At 30.8% G+C, this 22,289-nt stretch overlaps 2 protein-coding genes across 3 annotated transcripts in view; both read right to left on the bottom strand.

The window, feature by feature from the left end:
- Nucleotides 1-22,289, bottom strand: part of LOC123227490 (probable LRR receptor-like serine/threonine-protein kinase At1g56130) — a 191,347-nt gene that overhangs the window by 131,274 nt on the left and 37,784 nt on the right. The window lies entirely within an intron of this gene.
- On the bottom strand, nucleotides 1,012-6,270 carry LOC123226792 (putative disease resistance protein RGA1). Its single transcript, XM_044651311.1, has 7 exons — nucleotides 3,705-6,270; nucleotides 3,346-3,413; nucleotides 3,135-3,235; nucleotides 2,040-2,094; nucleotides 1,852-1,959; nucleotides 1,289-1,733; nucleotides 1,012-1,070 (listed from the first exon to the last, which is right to left on the bottom strand). Exon 1 carries the CDS (start codon nucleotides 6,268-6,270, stop codon nucleotides 3,712-3,714), a length of 2,559 nt encoding a protein of 852 aa, XP_044507246.1. The 3' UTR covers nucleotides 1,012-1,070; nucleotides 1,289-1,733; nucleotides 1,852-1,959; nucleotides 2,040-2,094; nucleotides 3,135-3,235; nucleotides 3,346-3,413; nucleotides 3,705-3,711.

Genomic DNA, 22,289 nt, shown 5'->3' with positions numbered 1-22,289 from the left:
ATGTAATACAGTGGATGCTGGAAGGTTGCACATAAAAAATGCTTATCATTAACTAGAATCATCAACAACAATTACAACTCTAATTCCACTAGGAAACTTCAATACAACTTTCAGGTAATAGAGACAAGAAACAGAAAAAAACACAGCCTAACAAGTCAAATTCTCTAGCAATTTGAGAGGTCAGTGCCCTCCAAAACCAAATGTCAAATTCTAATTTTCTTTCTTCTCTGCTCATAACTTCCACTCCTTACCTTTTTATTCTTTCCTCCACCAATCCAAAATACCACGTGGAGACCCAAGTTCTTCTTGGATCACACTTTGTTGGTTGAATCATCAGAGCAGAGTTCCACCTTGTCCTCAGTATCATATGGTTTAGCTTGGTATTTGGATCAGGCACAAGGCGGCCAAAGTTCCAGTGGCACAACTCCTTCAATACCATGGTCTGCAAATCTAGAAAACCCATTCCAATTCTGGCAAGCGGAAAAATGAAGGCCTTTCCAACGGTAAACCCATCCAAGAAGTTGATTGCACGTCCTCAACATCACAAGCTTTCCATGAGCAAACAGCTCTTGTTTTCTTAAAATGTCTTGTTTACTTTCTATATAACCCAAAACATCCTTGCAATTTCTCATCATGGACATTTCAGTCAAATTTTCCAAGAGCTAAAATATCATGCCACCCTCAACATGTTCTTCCTCAAAAAGATAAAGCACAACGTCTGGTGTGAGATAGGCTGAAACTTGTGAATTACAACAGATTTTGTCATCCGCTTCCACTCCTTGAAATGCAATCTATAGATAAAGGTAAATTTTTAGAACATTAAGTTTTAGAAATATATTATACCGCAGAAAGAAACGAACTTATAATGCAGAGCATTCTTATTGCAGGGGAAGTTTCTCTGCAGACAGTTCAATCCAAGGAGGATACTTGCAACATATTCCATTGTTGAGGTTTTATATTTTGTTGCTCTGCAGTTATGGTAGCAATTTCATTAACAAACTTATTTTTCCCTGGGTGGAATCCTAGTGAAAGTTGCTTCATAGCTTTCACCCTGTCATAGCATGCATACCCTGCAGTAACAGAATTATTACAATAAATTATATCTACTCCTTCCTTTGTAAACATGCAAAAGTAAAATTCACCTAGTTTTCCTTACTGTCAGGCTGTGCTCATGCATTACACAAGCAACTTTGTGACAAAGTGAGAAGAAAATTCGTAAAATTTCTTGAACAAACTTGATTTATGAGACCTCAACTATTATTATTTCAAAAACTCTTGGACAATTTACCTGTATGCATTGTCATTAACTCTTTATATCCTCATGTAAAGCCTAAAAAAAATTAGTATCAAGCCTGAAATTCCAAGAGCTACTGCAATACCAACGACCAACCCAGTCTGCTTCTTCTAACATGCAATACCAACAATTGATGTAAAATCTGAGTAAGAAAATTTAGTTTTATAAAAGGATATTTATTGTTAACTCATCTTAAATGAAGATTAAAAGAAATCACATAGTGTACTTGGAATGACACTAAAAAATTTGAAATTAATGACCCATTACTACCTTTGTCAGGTATGCAATACATCACTCTACCGACTCAAAATAAGTGAATTACAAAATCATCATTACTGTTTTTCTACTTCCACCTCCTTTGATATGTCAAATCTTTAATTGGAAAGTTCCCGATAGGATTAATTATGAGGGTACATAGATGAAATTGTAATAGTAGAACCTGTGCATTTAAGGACAAGGGCCAAGATTCTTCAGTGGCTTTACTTGAATATAGATATAAAAAAGCACACCTTCCAAAACTCATCTATGTTTGTGAGCCCTGATAACAAAAAACTTACACTGTAAGGTCCTTTCTCCATACTAAGTCCACAATATCTAAGTGATCTAGGAGATTGCCTTGAAGACTAATTAAAGCTTAGGGGCTGCACTGCCGGTCACTTGCAAACCTGTATTTTGAACATGTGTGTTAGATTGTCTATCACAAAACAAACCAGCACCACCAATTAAATGGTTATCAGCCTCTTACATTATGCCATCGAATTTCATTTCTTCACTACCACACTTGACTGCAAAACTTGAATCTGCATATCAAATATACACAATGCTATCAGTTTGGTCTAGTTATACAACAATGCAGTGTGAATGATAAATTTTTAGTACATTAAGTTTTAGAGATAATTTAATACTGCAGAAATAAACAAGCTTACAATGTAGAGCATTCTTATTGCAGGGAAAGTTTCTCTGCAGACAGTTCAATCCAAGGAGAATACTTGCAATCACAGAAAAGATTACGATCTTTGTTAAAGCACAACATATTCGATTGTTGAGGTTTCATATTTTGTAGTTCTTTTTCAAGCACATGCATTTTTTAAAAAACAAAATATGACATCTTATTCATCAAAAAAGGCACGGTAACTAAGATTTATAATCTTTTTGTATGGCCTAATTCCAAGATAAGTAGTGCCTTTTTCATTCTTCTTCATTTTGTATGAAAAGATTTATCATATTTTATTCTTAATCTATTCATGAAGCATTTGGAGCCTAATTCGATATCATGTAATAGGCATAATCCTAGAGATAACTAACACTAAAGGCTTACATGTTTTGAAGATATACAACTTTTTGCTGAGAAAGGCTTCCTGACAGACTATTGTTTCCAGGAATGCTACCATTGATCAAAACATTTCTTAGAGATCTATAGGGCAAAGAAGATTGATCAGTATCAAAATGAATCAACCAGCAAAGAAAAGAAATATGGCAGTACGCAAAATTCTAGATAAATGATCAAACAGCAAAAAGAAAGCAGTTTACAACACGGAGCACTCTATTAAAGGGGAAGTTTCTCTGAAGATAGTTCAATCCAACTACATTACTGGCGGTCATAGATGTTGTTTTGCATCTCAAACACCAACACCCTGTAATCTACTCTTTGGCAGAACAGAATTTCAACAACTAATGTTTTTTATTTTTAATAAGAAATAAATCTGAAACTTTGTTGGAATAAACTTAAGAGTGTACTAATTGTTCATTTCCACAAAACTATTAAAACTTACAAAAAAAAAACTCTATACAATAATGAACATTTATTTGAACAAATCGCGTTATGGAAGGTAATGTTTACCAGTCAACGCTGAATTATATTTGTAAACACCGAAATTCTGAATCAATCCAGAGGAAGATATACTTTACTGACTGCACCATTTGGCTTAATCTCCCTCAGTCCTACAATACATGTTCACAATTAAGGTGAGTGGAAAATTAATAAAATATATAAAAACAAAAAACCCAACAATCTTTAAAATTGTCTAATCTAAAAACTAAATGATTTGTACCTGAAAAAACATGAAGCAACAGATCGAACACCTTATGGAAATTGAAGAAGTAAGATGAATAAATCCTCCTGTCAATTGGTTGAATTAGGGTTCATAATTCATGGAAATTGAAGAATTTATGAGATTAAAAACTCAGACATTTGATTCAAGTTTCCCATGCATACATAGAAAATAACAAAGTTAAAAGAAAGGAAGGAGAAACAAAGAAGTTAAGTTTTGTAGCTGTTCAGATTTTGAAAATCATATCTGAAGATAAACCAATCAAATTGTTAGCAAAAGTTTTGACTTGACACAAATAAATATGTCAAGAATATTTGCCTACTAACTGATTAAGAAGAAGAGATATGGATTGGTCATACCTAATTTTCAGTTGACTTGGTAACCTCTCCAATCTTCACCTGCTTCTGGTTTGCATCTTTCCGTCAATTTAGGACAGTCTTTAATTATTAGTTCTCTCAAAGTGATGAGATGATTGATATCCTTGGGTAGAGATGACAATTCAGGACAATTCCAAACCCCAAGAGCTTGAAGTTTTTGCATTGACTCTGGTAGTGCCTTCAAGTTGGAACAATTACGAATACGTAAGGTTTGCAGGGTGTTTGTCAAACTGCGGAGAAGCCATTGCGGCAATTTTACTAGTGGTAAATTATTAATTCGAACGAATCGAAGGGGAGGCCCTGTGCCATTGAGTTCTTCATGATTGTGTTGCACATCTGATCCTATGCTCAAATCTAGATTAAGCCTTACACAATCTTCCAAAAGAAGTTCTTCTAATGAGCTTAGGCTTCTTACACCACGTGGTAATGAGATAAGATTTGGACATTTAAAAATGCCTAGTCTTCGAATGACTCTCAGGCGACCAATATCTTCACACAAATATTCTAATTTGCTGCAATTGTGAATAATTAAAAATCGAAGAGAATTCAAGCAGCCAATTCCATTATTTGGTAGATGCTTTTGCACTGTGGTTAAGACTAACGCTCTGAGACTAATTAAATATTTAACATCTTCACCTAACTCTTCTAGTTTCTCGCATCCATCTAGTGATAGATATTGCAAACTTTGTAGCTTGTAAATAGAAGTTGGGAGTTTTTTTATTTTCGGGTTAAATGATAGACTCAAATATCTCAAATGCTTTAGACTGCCAATTCTTTTAGGCACTGCTTCAATACCTAAATTAGTTAAATATAACGCCCGTAAAAACTGAAATCTTGAGACAATTAATTCTAAAAATGATTGGCTAATAATGATATTTTCTCCAACATGTTGAAAAAACATAATGCTTCTTAAATTACCTAGGTTAGGTAGAAAGATTGGAGCTTCTACTTGACTTGCATCCAAATGATGAAATAATAAATGTCGATAAGAAGTTTTGGTAGCAATTTGGTTACTCCCTTTCACTATTAAGCCCTCATTTCGAAACAATGATGTGGCAACATCATGCATTAGATCATGCATTTTAAATGAATAGACACCATTACCAAAATCTTTAATATCTTGAAAGAAAGATCTCCACAATAATTCTTTTATATATTGCACGCCAATATTTTCCAAATCTTCATTTTCATTGTGGGCTTGGAGAAGCCCATTGGCCATCCAAAACTTAACCAAGTTAACGTCATAAAATGTGAAGTCTTTTGGAAATATAGAACAATAGACAAAACATTGTTTTAAAGGAGGTGACAAGTTATTATAACTTATTCTTAGAGCAAGTAAAATGCTATTGTCCTTTTGATCTAACTTCCATATCTCATTATCCCTCACATTTATCCAATCTTGTTCAGAAGTTGAGGAATAAAGAAGACTTCCTAAGGCTCTTACTGCCAATGGAACACCTCTACATTTTTTAACAATTTCTTTTCCGATCTCTATAAGGTTGGGATGTTGTTTTTCTTGACCTTCTTTAAATGCATATTTAACAAACACTGACAAACACTGATTAAGAGAAAGACCTTTTAACTTGTATATAGATACAGATCCCATAATCAAGGCAACACGATCACTACGTGTAGTTACTATGATTTTACTTCCACTAACACATTCTATTAGTAAATTTCTTAAATCACACCACAACTCATAGTTTTCATTCCAAATATCATCCAAGACTAACAAATATTTTTTATCTCTTATAATATCACGTAGGATTGTCTGCAATTGGTCCATACTCATGTGATTATATTTTTGCCCAATCGCAGAATTGATAATGTCAATCAAAAGCCTTTTTAGAGAAAATTTATCCGACACACAAATCCACATTTTCAACTTAAAATAATCACCTACTTTTTCATCATTATACACCAATTTAGCAAGTGTGGTTTTTCCTAAACCTCCAATTCCAACAATAGAAATAACAGAAACATTTTCATGACCATCACTTGGACACAATAAAATTTTCATAACCTCCTCTGTGTCTTTATCTCTACCAATAACATCTGAAGCATGCACAAAAGAGTGGGTTTCTCTCTCCCAACTTAAAATATTATTACTACAAATTTTCTCAGTGAGATTAAAATCATCTTTTTCAGCTGCTATTTTTGCCAGCCTTTCGTTAATCTCCTTGATTTTATGGCCCAACCTAAAACGGAAAATAATTGGATTTGAAGATGAACAAAAGTGGCGTACCTTTCTTGGAATGCTTTGACCATTCATCACTTGCTTACACAAATCTTTCACCTCAATTTTATCCAAAACATCTTCAACATCATAGCAAACCTCCTTAAGCTTTTCCAACCAAACTCTCAGCTTCTCATTTTGGGTTTGTTTCTCCTCAGCATCTAAGAGAACAGCTTTGATGGTGTTTAAGGTGCCAGCAAGCTCTTGTACATCATTCTTGACACCCCATCCCAAGGAGATTTTATTGGAAGTAAGGGACATCACCTTACTCAAGAGTTCTCCAGCAATAACAGAGACAATTGTTTCTGCCATATTTTTTAAAGAAAAGAAGTTGCAGGTTGTTGTGGTATTATTGAAGGGACGAAAATGGATTGTTGCATGAAACAGTGATAAGAGGGCAAGACATATATATATATCATTTTAATAAAAGTTGCGACTTGCAAGCTGTATGAAACAAATAGGAAGAAAACAAATACGCGTATGAGCAACGGACCCTCTTGGGCTCCATTCCAGGCCCCATTTTTGGCTCTATATCTGACTTTTCCTTAGAGGGTATGACTCTTCTTCCACTGTTGATGTGTCTTCGCACTTTGAATTCAGCCAAATGGTGGCCTATCGCTGTCAAGTTCTCAACCGGCTCTTGTTGTCTCTATAATTTAGCTTGTAGACAGGACTTCTATTTCAACAACTTTATTGAATTTAACCTTAATCTAAAATAAGTTAATATTTATATATAAATCACATCGAATTATACGATTTAATCAATCGAATTAGTCAATTTGGCAAGATTGCAGATCAAACGTTGCACTGGATAAAGCCGAAGTTGAATTGACTGCTCTTTATTTCTAAGAGGACTGGGATTCTGTCATGGAAAATCTTCGGTACTACGTCAAGCATTAATTTCCTGAATATTATGTTTCAATTTTAATTTAATTTTTTTCATAAAATATTATTTTAATGATAATCACGTATGATAATAGCAAAATTAGAAAATTATTTTATGAGAATATGATACCTGAAAATTAATTGAAAATATCAAACTTTAGAATGTTCTTATTAAAGATAATAAATATTTATTTTGCTTATTAAAAATATCAAATTAATCTTTTACTTTAAAAACAAGACAATAATCACAATTTTATTTATGCGATATCTTTTATAGAAAATAATGAAAATTCGATCTTTTCAATAGAGATATTTAATTTGGTTTTTTCGTAGAAAAAGATAATAGTTTTGTATCCTCAAATGTCGGTACTCCAATAAAATTATATGAGTGATTTAAATTATAAATAAAATTATATTTAATCATAAGATATCATATATTAAAAAGATAATTTAAAAAAAAATATTTTATTAAGAAAATATATTAAAACTTCAAAGAGGAGTCACTTTCAACAATAACTTGGTGTTGAATATATTTTCTATATCTAACAATTTTTTCTTGATTCACTTTAATTTTATTTTCCACCCATGGCTGCAGAAAATAATGTTCTTATATATTAATTTAAAAAACAACAAAATATCACTCAAAACTCAAATTTGTTATTGGAAGAGAGTTCAAATGTAATGTCAAGAAGGTAAAATTTTATATCAGTAAAATTATATGTATACATTTTTGTTACATAGATGTTGTATCATTATGTGATTGAGTAATTTTGAATTAAAGATAAAGTAACACTCAATCATATGATGATATATTATCTATATATCCAAATTACGTATAAAAAAATATGTACATATAACATTGTTTTTTTATATTATCCTTAAATATTTCACTTTTATAAAAATACTATATTATTAGATTTGTTGATAATCTAATTGGATTTGTTGACCGAAATCGCACAAAAAAAATACAATTTTACTAAACTGATCAAATCATACATTTTTTATGTGATTTCAACCATCTCTTGATGTACTTGTATGATCAAAAGTCAAACTTAATGTGCGGTTTTTGGTTAAATCACACCGTTTTGAGGGCAATTTCACATGCTAAAAGGTAAAGTTTTGACTACTTAAGTTATAATTTCACCATATAGATTAATATTAATTTAGGCATTAATGTTGAAATATTATTATACGAGTGAATATTATTTTATAATAAAATTATGTGTATAAACAAATTGTATAAACTTATTTATATAAATTGAGGTAGTGTAATTAAGTGATATGATTGTTTATTTCTTCTTTCACTTCAAAATCATCTAATGGTATGCTATAATATCAGTTTATATAATTTATTTATATATATAATATTATTAATTATTTTATTCTTGGGATAAAATTATGTATACAATTTTTATGTATAATTTTATACACAAACAACGATATATTATTTTGTGATTGAATATTATTTTTATTTAATTTTTAACTATCTAATCATATGATGATATATTATTGTTTGTATATAAAATTATACACATAACACTGCTTTTATTCTTGATTTCGAATTATTTAGCAAATGATAATATATTATCATTTATACATATTATAAATTTATATAATTTTATCATAATTTATATTTATTTGTATAAGATATGAGAAGGGCTTTCCTATTGGACTGTTTTGAATTAAAAAAACTTAAAAAAAAAAATTGTCACATGTGTAAAATGAATTGGCCAAAACTTATTTTCATGGGAGACTTATTTTGACAATTTATTATCAAAGTGATTTTTACTAGCTCTTAATCATGTTAATATTTACCTATCATTTAATTTTTAGTAAAATCAAATGTTAATAATAAATTTTAAAATATTATTTAATTAATAATAATAATAATAAATTAAAATTTTATCATATTTTTTAATTTAATTTTAAAAATTAATCAATTACATTTAACATAATAAAGAAGATCGCGAGTCCCACGATATTCATCAACCATGATGGAAACATATAACTATAAATTCAAATTATTAATTATTTGACAATCTTTAATAACAAAATAAATAAGACATTATAATTGTAATTAAAAAAAAAAGACCCAAAACTATTGAAATTTCAATTAAACTTTTTTGGTTGCTTGACTCTTATGATAGGAGAAGAGGTTTTTTAAGCTTTTTCATATTAGCTAGAAGTCATTTCTCCAATTAATTAGGTTTAAATTATTCACATCAAACAGGTGAATAATAAAATTATATGTATTTAATTTTAATATATAAATAAATATATATTTGATATATATAATTATATAATTGAATAATTTTGAATTAAAAATAAAATAATATTTAATTATGTGATAACATACATAAATATATATTTATTTATATATCTAAAATAGATATATATATAATATTATTTATAGGTGTATTAACAAATTAATAATTAAATTGGCATCGATTGATTGAGTGAATTGATAACATTAATCTAACATTATTTAAAAAGGATATTATCATAAGATTAACTTAATTTAATATTGAATTTATTTAGCTCAATAACTTAAATATGTTTAAGTCATCGAGATTTAAATCATAATCCTAACTAAATTTATCATAAATTTTCGATTGAAAGTTGTAATTGAGCTTGAATAGATAATGTATTGAAAGTTGTTATTGAGCTTAAATAGAATTTTCGATATTTGATGGGATGGTCAAGTCTAATTAATACAAAATCCTGTGACGGACCAAAAGTCTTTGCTAGAATTGAATGACATCACCGCCATCTCATTATCATACTTTCTTATTCACCTAACCTTTTAAAAATTTCCTTTAAACCCCTCAATTTTTCCTCATGGTTTTTACTTTTATAATCCAAATTCTAAAAGTATTAATGTATTAATAATAATAATAATTTAATAAATTTTATATTTTTATTAAAGTTAAGCTATATTAATAAATAGTTTAGGAATTATACGCATGCAATCAACAAATATATGTTTTATAAAAAGAAAAATTCAACTCTAAAATTTATGATGAATATTGATGTGATTGTATCTATAAAATTCTTCATATGATGAATACAAAATCTATTATTTTTGACAAAATAAATAATTTTACCATACTAATCATGGTTTATTATAGCTAATAAATATTTTTTGTCAATTAATAATCATATTTCTTGTTGATTGAATTTTAAATGAAATGTTGGATTAAAAAATATTTGTAAATCTAAGGTTATTAAGATAAGTGATAAGAATAAATTTTGTATTAAACTGAGTTTTTTTTTTTGGTAACCAAAGATTTGTCCGTATAATTGTGTTTTAATTAATATATATAATCTAAAAAAAAATTACATGCATAAAAAATAGTCAATTTTAATTAATTTATATGAGAGTAAAGGGGTACTTAGTTTTTCAAAATTACAGGACTTTAATGTACTTTTTCAAATTAAGGGGTGTAGGAAAATAATAGACTTTGTAAAAATATGCAAGGTCAATATCTGACATTTAAAACAACCCAAGTGTCAAAATGTAGTGGAAAGGCAATAAATGACGGTAAGACGTTTGTGACACGTCGTCGACTTTCAGTATCCGACAATAAATAAGGGTGGAAAAGTCCAAAGACTTTCATGGCATTTAAAGAGATTGTCTTCTATTTCAAATGAAATTTAAATTCAATTAGAACTGGATTTAAAATTAAAATTGACATTGATATAAAAATTGGAATTTTAAGATATTTTATTTGACCTTAATCACCAATGTCAAATCAATTTGGAGAAAAATCGTATGTAGTCATGATAAGTTGTGCATGAGTAAAGTGACAAAATCTAGCGAGTCACAAATCGAGTCGTTTTTATAGGCATTTTGTAAGTGTGCAAAAACATACCTTCTTTAATTTAAAAAAAAAATTAAAAATTTTATCTTATTTTAATCTGTGTATATATATTTGTCACTTATCTCATAGCTTAAATAAATATACTAAAATAGTACTTTACTTCTTTAAAATATTCTTTTTGACATGATTTATACTGAGATTTTCCTTTTTTCTTTACGACTTTTTCTCTCTTCTTTCTCAGCGTTCAAGTGAGGAAGAAATCCCTACAGCATAAAAAAAATAAATTTTTCATCAGAGAAGACACGTGATTGAACAATAAAATTCGTGAAAAAACCATTATAAAAAATTCAACTTGGACATAAGGGAAAGAGAGACAAAAATTGCTGAATTTATTAAGATAATTAACATTTGCTGCAAAGATTTCATAGCAAAATCATCCACATTCATTTTCTTTCGTTTTTTTATTGTCTTACCTTGATCAATATTTATACATCACTTGATGATATAATAGTTTAATGTGTTATAAATACGTATGTATGAAGCTTGGTTGCATTGGTATTGTATTTGAGGTTTAATTTGAAAAAATTGTAAACTAGTGCAATTTGGAGTTTTTATGTTTTTAGGTTTATTTTTAGTCAAGATGGAAAAAACTATATTTAAAATTCGCTATGGAGCCCAATGGATTGAAAGTGATGATAATGTGACAAGATATGTTGATGGGAATGAGAGAGTGATGTGTATTGACACAAGTATTTATTTTGGAGGATTCATTACAAAAATCAGCTATCGTCTAAGACTCGATCAAAGTAAGTCAAATGTGCGCGTATTTACCCTAGGTGATGTGGGTCCGAAGAAGATTGTAGACGAAGTTTTTGATGGTTGTAGCAAGAAGTTCACAAGGATATACAAAACTTTATGTTACCGAGAGTCCAATTGATGGAAAAGACAATCAATAAGCCGAAGATGTTCATGAGGAAGAAAGGAAAAATCATCCGACAAATGAGTGGACATATCCACAAAGTTTTCAAGAGTTTGGTTGGAATTATGGTATTGATGATGATAATGGCAATGACATGGATGAGGATTATGAAGTAGAAGGTAATGAGGATGATGACAACGAAGAATTCTCAGGGTTTGATGAAGACATGTATGGTGTTCCGAGCCAAGCTGTTGACAGAAGGCAAAGGCATGCTTGTAATGAGGGGGTTGAATGTAGCACAAGATGTCATGGTTTTATGAATATTAGAGCATATCCAAGTAACATCCATAATCTAAATTTATTTCAATAGGTTTCTGAGCCTGCTGTTGATATTGAGAATACAAGTATTAGTAATCGAGCAACACAAAAGGGCAACCATTTGTAAGTAATGGGTTTTTATAACTCGAAGGTAAGATTGAAAGCATTATTTTGAACATATGCCTTAGAGACATGAATTCAATGGAAGGTTGGTCACTCTGATAATATACGGTATAAGCTTAAGTGCGTACACCTACAATGTAAATGGCGGGGATGAGCAATGAGAGTAAGATGAAGACTATTGGGTCTTACGACGTATGGACGAGACACACACTTATCTGCGAGATCAAATATTGTTGTACCATAAACAAACTAGTGTAGAATCGTTAGGAAACATGCTTAAGTCAATGTTTGTGGTTGATCGCATTTATCGACCAAAAGAAATTATTTCAGACATGACAGATAGGTATAGAATCAACATATCCTACACGCAAACATGACATGCCAAAACATATGCAATAAATGCATTACGAGGATCTCCAAAAGAATGTTTTGGTCTATTATGTGAGTATTGTCATAATTTGGAGCTTTAGAACCCATGAACTGTGACACATATTAATATCGATTTGGAAAATAGGTTCAAGTTTTCTTCGTGTGTATGAGGTGTTCAATAAGAGGGTTCCAACAATTTTATCGTCGGTGATATGCATTAATGCTTCACACTTAAAGGGAAAGTATCTTGGATCTATTTTCATTGTTGTTACGAAGGATTGTAATAATCAAATTTATTTGCTCGTATTCGGTATTGGACACAAAGAGATAATAGATATATGAATACCCTTTTTGAGATACTTTCGCATGTGCATTAGTGATTTGTCAGATTTGGCAATTATTTCTGATCTTCATCATTCAATAATTACGTCGGTTGAGAACATAATGTCTTATACCCATCATAGGTTTTGTAATTACCACATAAATGGTAATATACGTTTGCAATTCAAAAAAGCCAAACATATTGAAGGATTATTTTGGAAAGCTGCTAAGGCATATTGCCTCACGGAGTTTCAAACTGCTATGAGTAGAATTACCCGAGTAAATCCAATTGTAGCAGCCTATTTGACCGACATTAGGTATGAAAGATGGGCACGTGCCCACTTTGGAGGATTTACGAAGTATTCCAATGAAAGTATAGATGTGCTATGTACACAGATAAATTACATCATAAGTTAAAAGTTATAACTAATATGAACTAATACAAATGAATGGTGCATACCGTGTTTTCCAACCATTGCCCCGGTGTTACAATTTGCGTCCACTATGGTTTGCTCATATATGTTGTCATTCCAGTTGGTCCCCTAAGGAAGACACATAAAGTGTCATTATTTGACACAAGATAGTACCACAATAAGAACTCTAAGTAAGCCTTAGCCAATCGCGAGTCCAAATGACGGTCCTCAAGTATAGGCTGTTTTTTTTTTTATGTCGTTGTTGGATCTGTGAATAGACTTACCAACTGTTTTTCTTTTCATAGCACATGTCCAAATGCTGACACTTTTTTAGTTGTTATCGACTTCTGAATAGTTGACGGTTGATCCTGCGCTTGTTATTGAACCTCATCCTCTGATGAGTCATCCAACTGCAAAAAATATACGCTTATCATTATTTTATAACACAACTAATTGAAATAAAAAATAAGTATAGTGGATAATAACTTGTATTGATTCTGATGTCTGAACATAAGAATCTTCAAGTCTTGTAATTTGATTATTTAATAATGATTGGAGTTCTTGTATCTCCCCTCGAAGTATCGATGTCTAATATTGCCATTGCTCTCGCATCTCCCTATAAAGCATCGATGCATGTTGTTGCCAATGCGTTTGCATATCCCTACGAAACATTGATGCCTGCTACTACCATTGCTCCTATATTTCCCCATGAAACACCAATGCCTATCGCTCCCACTCCGCGCACATCATTGCAGTGTGCTAGTCCAATCATTGTTGTATTTGAGAGTCAATGCCTCTTCCATGTTCCATTAAGATTTGTTGAAGACGGTCATATGATACACCACTGTATGACGTCCCACAAATTGAGTGTCTTATAGGCTTGTCCCTTTGGTGCTCTCGAGGATGGAAGGCACATAAGGTAGACATTCGTGGAGGGGACACACGTACATTATTAGAGGTTTTATGTGACTCTCGGGGGTGTGTAGTGCGAGAGGATAACACCTGTGGAGGGGATACCTGTCCAATACAATGGGTTGGGCACCTCGTGATAAAGATATTCATACAGAAGTAGTAGAGGACTGTAAAAACCCTCTGGGGGTTGTCTGAAAGGCAATAGGACTATTCGACTGGATGTCATCATCATCATCTAAATTTATAGACTAGTCATCTGATGATGTCGGTGACACTTATTCTCCCATAAACTCCAAAACCCGAATGTACCACTCAAAGTTACACTCAGTCTCAATCAGGCGTAATGTAGTTGTAATCTCCTCCTGGAATATGAAGCAAATTTATAAAAATTAATTAAATACAAGATTAAATAATAAAATATAAATCTACTAATGAGCAACTTACTATAGGAGCATCCCAAAGTATCAATATGTCATCCCAGATCGACAGTATAATTGTCTTCCATTTCAGAATATGACAGATTTGATCATTTACTTCCAGACGGATATAAAGTGATAGATTCTGAATCGTCTCATAAATCTAATACTACACAATGTACAACATTTATGGTTAGTATTTACAATCGTCGGTGTGAATGTAAACTTTATCTATTATGTGATACCTACCTAGAAAGCAATCGGGTATCCCAAAATATTATAATTAAGAAGTGGGAGTGAACTTGTGTACGACGGGTAGTGTTCAATATAATACTGATATTTGTTATGGATACCCTTCCACATCGATTCGACTTTTTTATTCCATGTCATTGCCCCCATAGATATCGACTGAATGCATTTAAATTGTCCACTAAATGCAAAAAACAATCAGGTATTTTGGTTTTGTTGTCTGCCCTTAATAATCTTGTAAATGCATAATACAAGATCACAAACTTCACTACGTTGTCATCATTGTCTCCCCAAATTTCATTGTCGAATACTTGCTCAATCTCCCCATAGGATAATAACCTATGAATGTCCAAGAATTATTCCTTTCTCAGTCGAGACGTCCCTGTGCAATCAACGTAGTTGGATACGTCAATGTCCTCCCTGAAAATCAGACTAATGACTAGTGCAAACTCCACAGGGCTGAATTAGAACTCAACACCATTTATTCTGAACTACATTTCTTTGTTTGGGTTCCCACGATTAATCATACGAAATAACATTGCTTGAATAAATACGACACTGAATTGTGACTCTACGAAATCTAATAAGTGTTCGAAACAGGTTGTCCAAAAAATAGCTCTTTGAGTAAATATTAGTTTATTCCTAATTATAGTCACAGTGTCCATCTTTGTCTGAAGTAACATGTGCACTCAGAATCTGTATACATCATGGAATCTATATGCCCTTTCTTGGTAGTTGATTGCAAATACCTAAAAATATATATTAATTCATTAAATTACGTTAATGAAAGATTAATGAAAGATAATCATTTTAATCAAAGATTAATCAAACAAACTAAATTATCATTATTAAATTAACATAATTGGTATCAACTAATGTAACATTAGAATAAAAAAAATTGGATTATCAGTAAATTAATATGCATGACATCATTTTTCATGAAAACAGTTAAATTTGAGTGTTCATAATATTTTATGTAAGATTACCATTTTTGAGTTTTAAATGTCATTTAAGCTACATTTTAGATTTGAATTACCAGCATACTAAAATAAAATCTACTGAACTATAAGTATGGATAGGTGAGCAGTAAAGAAAATAGATTAAAAAAGGAATGGATAAGTGAAATAAAAAATACAAGCATGGATAGGTGAGCAGTAAAGAAAATATATTAAAAAGAATAAATAAGTGAAATAGAAAAAGTATGGGAAAGCTTGGCGTTCCCGCCAAGTGTTGGTGTTTCCGCCAACCACTCTACTCACCCATTACAATTTCCAAATTAATTTGATCAATTTCATATTAATTTTAATTTCAATTTCAAAATAATTTAAATTCAGATCAAATTAAGATTCAAGTTACATTGAATTTGATATGATATAATTCTGCTTCCATTTGATATAACAAAACCTAACCTGTCTTCTTACTATTACGTCAATAGTATCGATAATCAATGAAGTTGTTTGCTGAATTTTCTTTGTGCACGAGAAAACAATCCAATGATATATGTGGAAACAAATACTTTTTGAGAAAATATGGAAACAAGCAAGCAAATACTTTTGCAAAAAAAATTTGCAAAAACATGCACATATATGAAAGCAAGCAAGGCTTCCACGTGAAAAGTAAAAAAGGAAGCAAACAAGAACATAAGGAATATATTCTCTGGTTGTCAGTGAATTATTCATGTCAGTGCATTATTCATATATATTCATTATAATATTCCCTCTTGATGTATTATTCATATATATTCATTATATTTGCTGAAAACATGACATTTTTAAAAGTTTAATTCAGAGGAAGTGGGTTGGCGTCAATTATTAATGAAAAAAGCAAGCGTTGGCGTTGACACCAACCTTTCCTTTTTCCCTTTCTAAATTAATTTTCTGTCATATTTGACTTCCAGCTCATGTTGAAAGTGATCAATGACTATCTCATTATTTTAATTTTTAATTATTATCATATTATTTATTATACTATTATCTCACTGTTTCAAATAGTTTTCATTAACGTAAAATATCTTTTAAAATTACAGAGAGAAAAAATTGTAGAAAAAAAGAGAGAATTTATTGTGGTATGGGTTACATCAAGAAAGGTATTTTGGAGAAGTAGATTACTGTTGCGGTATATTTGTTTAAGCTTTGAGATAAGTGGCATATATGTATATACGGATTAAAATAAGGATAAAAATTTCAATTTCCCTTTAAAAAATTTATTTTCTAATTGGTGTTGGTCCTCCCTTGAGGTCTTGATATATCCTATTTTATTTGTTGCCTTGATACTATTCACAAATTTCAAGTTACATTGGAAATTTGTGCACCATGTTAACTCATATCCTAACATGACTCATTATCATTTTAAAAGTAAATACTCAATAATATGACGATTCATTATCATTGATAATATTAAAATAAATTAGAAATATATTTAAAATATATGATTTTTTATATTATAATATATCATAAATATATGTTTTTCTAGGTTAATATATATTTTTAACATATGATTTCTTGTTATGCTGTTTTTTTTCAGTAAAAAAGAGTAACTAAAACAAAAAAAACCTAGCCAGGGTAGGAAAATAACCTAAACTCAACTTTGTTACACTTTAAAAGGGCAACAAGCTAACAATAATGTATACAACACACAAAGCCAATAAGCAAAGCCAAAGCCAAGCTTTTACTCAAGGGACAAACACACCCGCCCTCCTTAGATAAGGGGGAAAAGAACACCACAAAAAATGGGGGAGAGGGGGAATCTTCTCCTCTTGACTCTCTATCTAAAAAGTTCCAAAGATAGAAATTAAAATGAGAGAAAAACCAAACAACCAAAAATTAAAAAAATAAATAAACAAGCTCAAAAAGGGCCAATATTGTCTTTTGAATGCAAGAGAGAAAGGCAAAACAGAGGATGCAAAACAATAACATAGTGGCAGAGAGAGCAACACTAGTAGCAATTGTAAGGGAAGAAACACAAACAATCGCCAGACTCTAAAAGCATAATCGTAGCAGCCAACATGTAGGGAGCATTTTCCAAATGTCCTCGTCGAATTTGCCAACACACAAACCAAAAACAGAGTAAATGTCTCCTTGGGGCATTATTTTTGTAGAATAATGCATAATCTTGTTTTGCATTATTGTATATTTACTATGTTGATTTATGTTTTTTTTTTAATATATAAGATTTAGGACTTGTGTAAATTTATGTATTATTTAGATAATTTAATATACAAAAAATACAATTTATTCAATTTTTATAATCGTATCAAAGTCGAGCATTGATATCGGTATTTTCTTTTGGCGCACTCACATCGTCGCCTATGTAAAAAGATAAGTTTAGTAGTTTGACCTCACACTCATGTCATCACCTATGTGAAAAATTGAGTTCATTAGTTTGATATACTCACACTGTCACATATGTGAAAAAATTATTTCATTAATTTGACACACTCACATAGTCAACTACGTGGAAAGATAAGTTCATTAGTTTAATACACTCACACCATCATTTATGTCGAAAGATGAGTTTATTAGTTTGATACACTGACACCCTCATCTACGTGGAAAAATGTGTTCATTAGTTTGATACACTCATGTCGTCATCTTGTCAATGGTACCTTTTAACTCATTTTCATACATGTTATTTATTAGATAACATAAGTCTTCACCTCTTGACCTGCATTATAAACTCAATTTATCAGAATATATTCCAAATATATAGTTTTCTATATTCAGGTATATCCTAAATATATGGTTTCCTAATTTAGCATATATTCTTATGTTGATTTATGGTTCCTTATATAGGATTTGTTAGTGTATACCTTAGGAACCGATTACATTATCATTTTCAAGACGTTTCATTTTGTGTTAATAAAGTATTTTGTATTTCACATGTATATTATCTTAACTTTATTTATTTATTCATTAAATATATTGTATGGATGTGAATTATTTGGATAATGTAGATCTTTGGAAGATCAAATTATTTAAGCATTCCTTACGCTACATAGGTGATGCCAATTGGGCAATGACATCACACAATAGACACTCTAAATGCCTTCGTTAACTATCATAAGATGATATTAGTATGGATAATTGTGAAAGTTGTATTATTAGGGCATTAGTATAAATTAACATTTAGTAAACTATTTTTCAAATATAACCAATAACGATGAATCACATGGACATGTAAAGCGTAGTCAATGATTCATCATAGGATTGTATTAGAGCACCATCAATCATTCGACCTGAGATGTCATGGTTGGATCTGATATGGATACATATGGTGTATAAGTACAAAACTATTTCTGTCATGTATAATAAGCTAAATTGGTCATAGGTTGTTTGTATGCAAAAAAAAGTGATAGTTAAGAAGGAATCCGTTAGCTCAAAATAATTTAATTTTGAGTTCTTACATCAATGTCAATAAATATTAGAAACAAAAATCTCTAGTTAGAGTATAAAAAAAGTCACATGAAAGTAATTATTATGACTTACATTTTTTTCATGTATTTTAAATTATTATGATAAATATGAGCATGATAGTTTGATGTTTACATATTTCTTTATGAATGTAATAATTATGACTTACATTTTTATCATGTACATTGAATTAGAGCTCAATACACATAATCTCACTCTTACTTTTATAAGCTGTTTTACACATGAGTAATACTATGTGACTTTATAATGAGTATTCATCAATAATGATGTAACATTATGTGATTGAGTGCTATTTCAAATTTACAGTTAGTTATTTGTGAATCTATTTTTAGTTGAAATAAGAACTTTATTAGAACTTCGTATACTTAATCTCTCACGTAATTGTCTCTAAAGTGAGATTCAACGATAGATAATTATTTGTTTTGTAGTCATTGGACCTTAGTTTCAACCATTTGAGTAGAGAGATTCTTGCATAAATCACTTTGTTGGATTATCTCTCAAAGTTCAACTTGTCCTACAACAATTTGAATGGGAAAATTCTAATAGGGTAGCATTTTGACATTACCAATATTTTTGGAATTGGATAGGACATCAACTCAGTGGATAGGGTAGTTTGTCCATTTTGACACTACCAAAATAATAATGAATTTTGTATAATTTATCATTAAATATATAATGGAAATTATTTTATCATTAAAATAAACTTAATTTGATGGTATAAAAGCTTAAAATTGATAGATGAGAACTTTGGTTTAAGTTCCAATAATGAATTTTAAAAAATTAAATTTTTATGTAACCCAATTCAAATCTTCCAATCCAGTCTGGTCTAACTTCAAAAATGCTTTTTATGCGAACCGTAACTGTTTTTGTTAATGGGTGACGAATCAATTGATTGAATTGATAGTTTTTAAAAGCATGCTTTAAACATAGATGGATCAACATATATCTGTAATAAATTGTTATGTGGAGATCTTATTGGAATTAGTTGTACTGGTAAAAACAATTGCTCAACTTCAGTAAGCGTTGAGCTTGAAGATGCCTATTGGTGGGAAAAGTTGTTTTATGCAATTGTAATTATCAGCTATGGAGTTGGCTTCTAGTGAGGGTGGATTCGAACTGAGTTGGTTTGGCTTAAATTGGTGTTTTACTTGATTTGAACTAGAGTCTCAATTGGGTAGTCAGACTACAGTCTAGTTTAAATCACGCTTTGACAACACTTTTCATTCTAATCATAACTCTATTTATCTTACTAGTGTACTATTCATCTCAATCAACTATATCTCTAATCAATTCAAACAAGTCCAAACTCAGATTTGGCTCAAATTGAATCCAACCTTAGCTTCTAGGGATTTTTTGGTGTTCTTTTATTTGATGAGTAGAGGAACATGTTGGTGGGTTTGATGCAATAGGACATGCTATACCAACAAGGTGCAAGTTGGCCTAAAACGCTACGAGAACTCCATAAATGTTATTAGGTCTATGTTTTTGAGTGGAAGAGACCCAATTAGCATTTATTAAGGTTTGAGTGTCCAACAAATTGTATCAAATTAAACGGTTCCATCCAATGCACCAATAAAACATTAGGTGGAAGACTTTGCATATAGGTTTGTGATGAGGATTATGTGATGAAAAGGCAAAACCTGAAGAGCATTTTGCATGATGATTTCTTGAACATAAAGTTTTAAAATTAATATTTTGTTTTGAAACTTTTAACTTTTATATTGTAAATCATAGGAGAGAAATCACAACTATTAATGTTACAGTTGCTTGCAAGGAAAGCACAATATAAATTTTAAACTAAGATTGATCATCAGTTAGCATCTTCATACCAATCAATACTTGATGAAGACCTTTGTTTTTCAAGATACTAAATTACACGGAGGAGTCAAGTTCCCTTGATGCAACAACTGGATAATGAGAAGATTGCAATGTTGCTCTGCAGTTATGGTAGCCAATTCATTAACAAGCTAATTTTTCCTTTGGTGGGATCCTAGTGAAAGTTGCTTCACAGATATTGCCCTTCCATCGAAAGCGTATCTTGCAGTAGTAGATCTACAACCATAAATCATATCTCTCGAGCAAGCTTGACTTATGAGACTACAACTATTGTTAATTTAATAATCCCTTGAACACTTGCCTTCTGCAACATCATTTCTTCTTATCTGCATGCAAAAAGTTAAAAATATCAGTAACAAGCCTGAAATTCCGAGAGCTATTGCAATACCAATAATCAACATAGTTTGGTTCTTCTAACATGAAATACCAACAATTGGTGGGAAATTCGAGTAGGAAAATTTAGTTATATGTATATCAGAAAGCATATAATGTACATTTGTCATTAACTCATCTTAAAGCATATAATATCCAGAGGAATCACATAATGCACTTGGAATGATACTAAGATGCAAAAAGTCCCTTTACCAACCAAAAAGATGGATTTCAAGACAGTTCTCAGATACATTAACATTACATTTCTTTGTCAAGTGCTCTCCTATTTCCGCCTGCTTCTTTTGATATGCCAAATTTTTATTAACTAGAGAGTTCCCTACAGGATCAATCACGAGAGTAAATAGATGAAACTACAATAGTAGAAGTTGTGTATTCAAGGACAAGAACCAAAATTCTCCAGCAAGTTTACCTGAACATAGATAGTAAAAACAAGCCTTGCAAGACTCTTCCATGTTTGTGAGCCTTGATTACCCAGAAGGTTGCCTCAACAAAGGACAAGCTTACATTGTAAGGGCCATTTTCTAGACAAAGTCCATAATATCCAAGTGATTCAGGGGATTGCCTTGAAGACTGATAAAGCTTTGGGGCTGCAGTGCCAGTCACTTGTGAGCTAGCATTTTGAACATGTGTGTTGAATCTGTTGATTTCCTATCAGAAAACAAATTGGCATCACTAATTGCCAGTTTTTCTGCATCAAGTAGATTAGAAGAAGCTCCAACAGTATCATTGTTATCAGCCTTATACACTATGCTATCAACTTTCATTTCTTCACCACCACACTACATTGCAAAACTTGAATCTGCATATTGCAAACGTATGCTACACTATCAGTTTGGCCCTGTTATCCAAACTAGAGCTTAATGAACAAACAATTTACAAAGCAACAACAGCAATATAGTAGAAAGGTAAATTGGTAATATACTAAA

This window comes from Mangifera indica, chromosome 10 (assembly GCF_011075055.1).
Source record: "Mangifera indica cultivar Alphonso chromosome 10, CATAS_Mindica_2.1, whole genome shotgun sequence".
In the NCBI taxonomy this organism is placed as follows: Eukaryota; Viridiplantae; Streptophyta; class Magnoliopsida; order Sapindales; family Anacardiaceae; genus Mangifera; species Mangifera indica.
This window is presented reverse-complemented; position numbering and strand designations above follow the sequence as displayed.

What these genes read in the sequence shown, in the direction of transcription:
- LOC123226792 (XM_044651311.1), bottom strand. Translation starts at nt 6,270, where the DNA reads ATGGCAGAAACAATTGTCTCTGTTATTGCTGGAGAACTCTTGAGTAAG.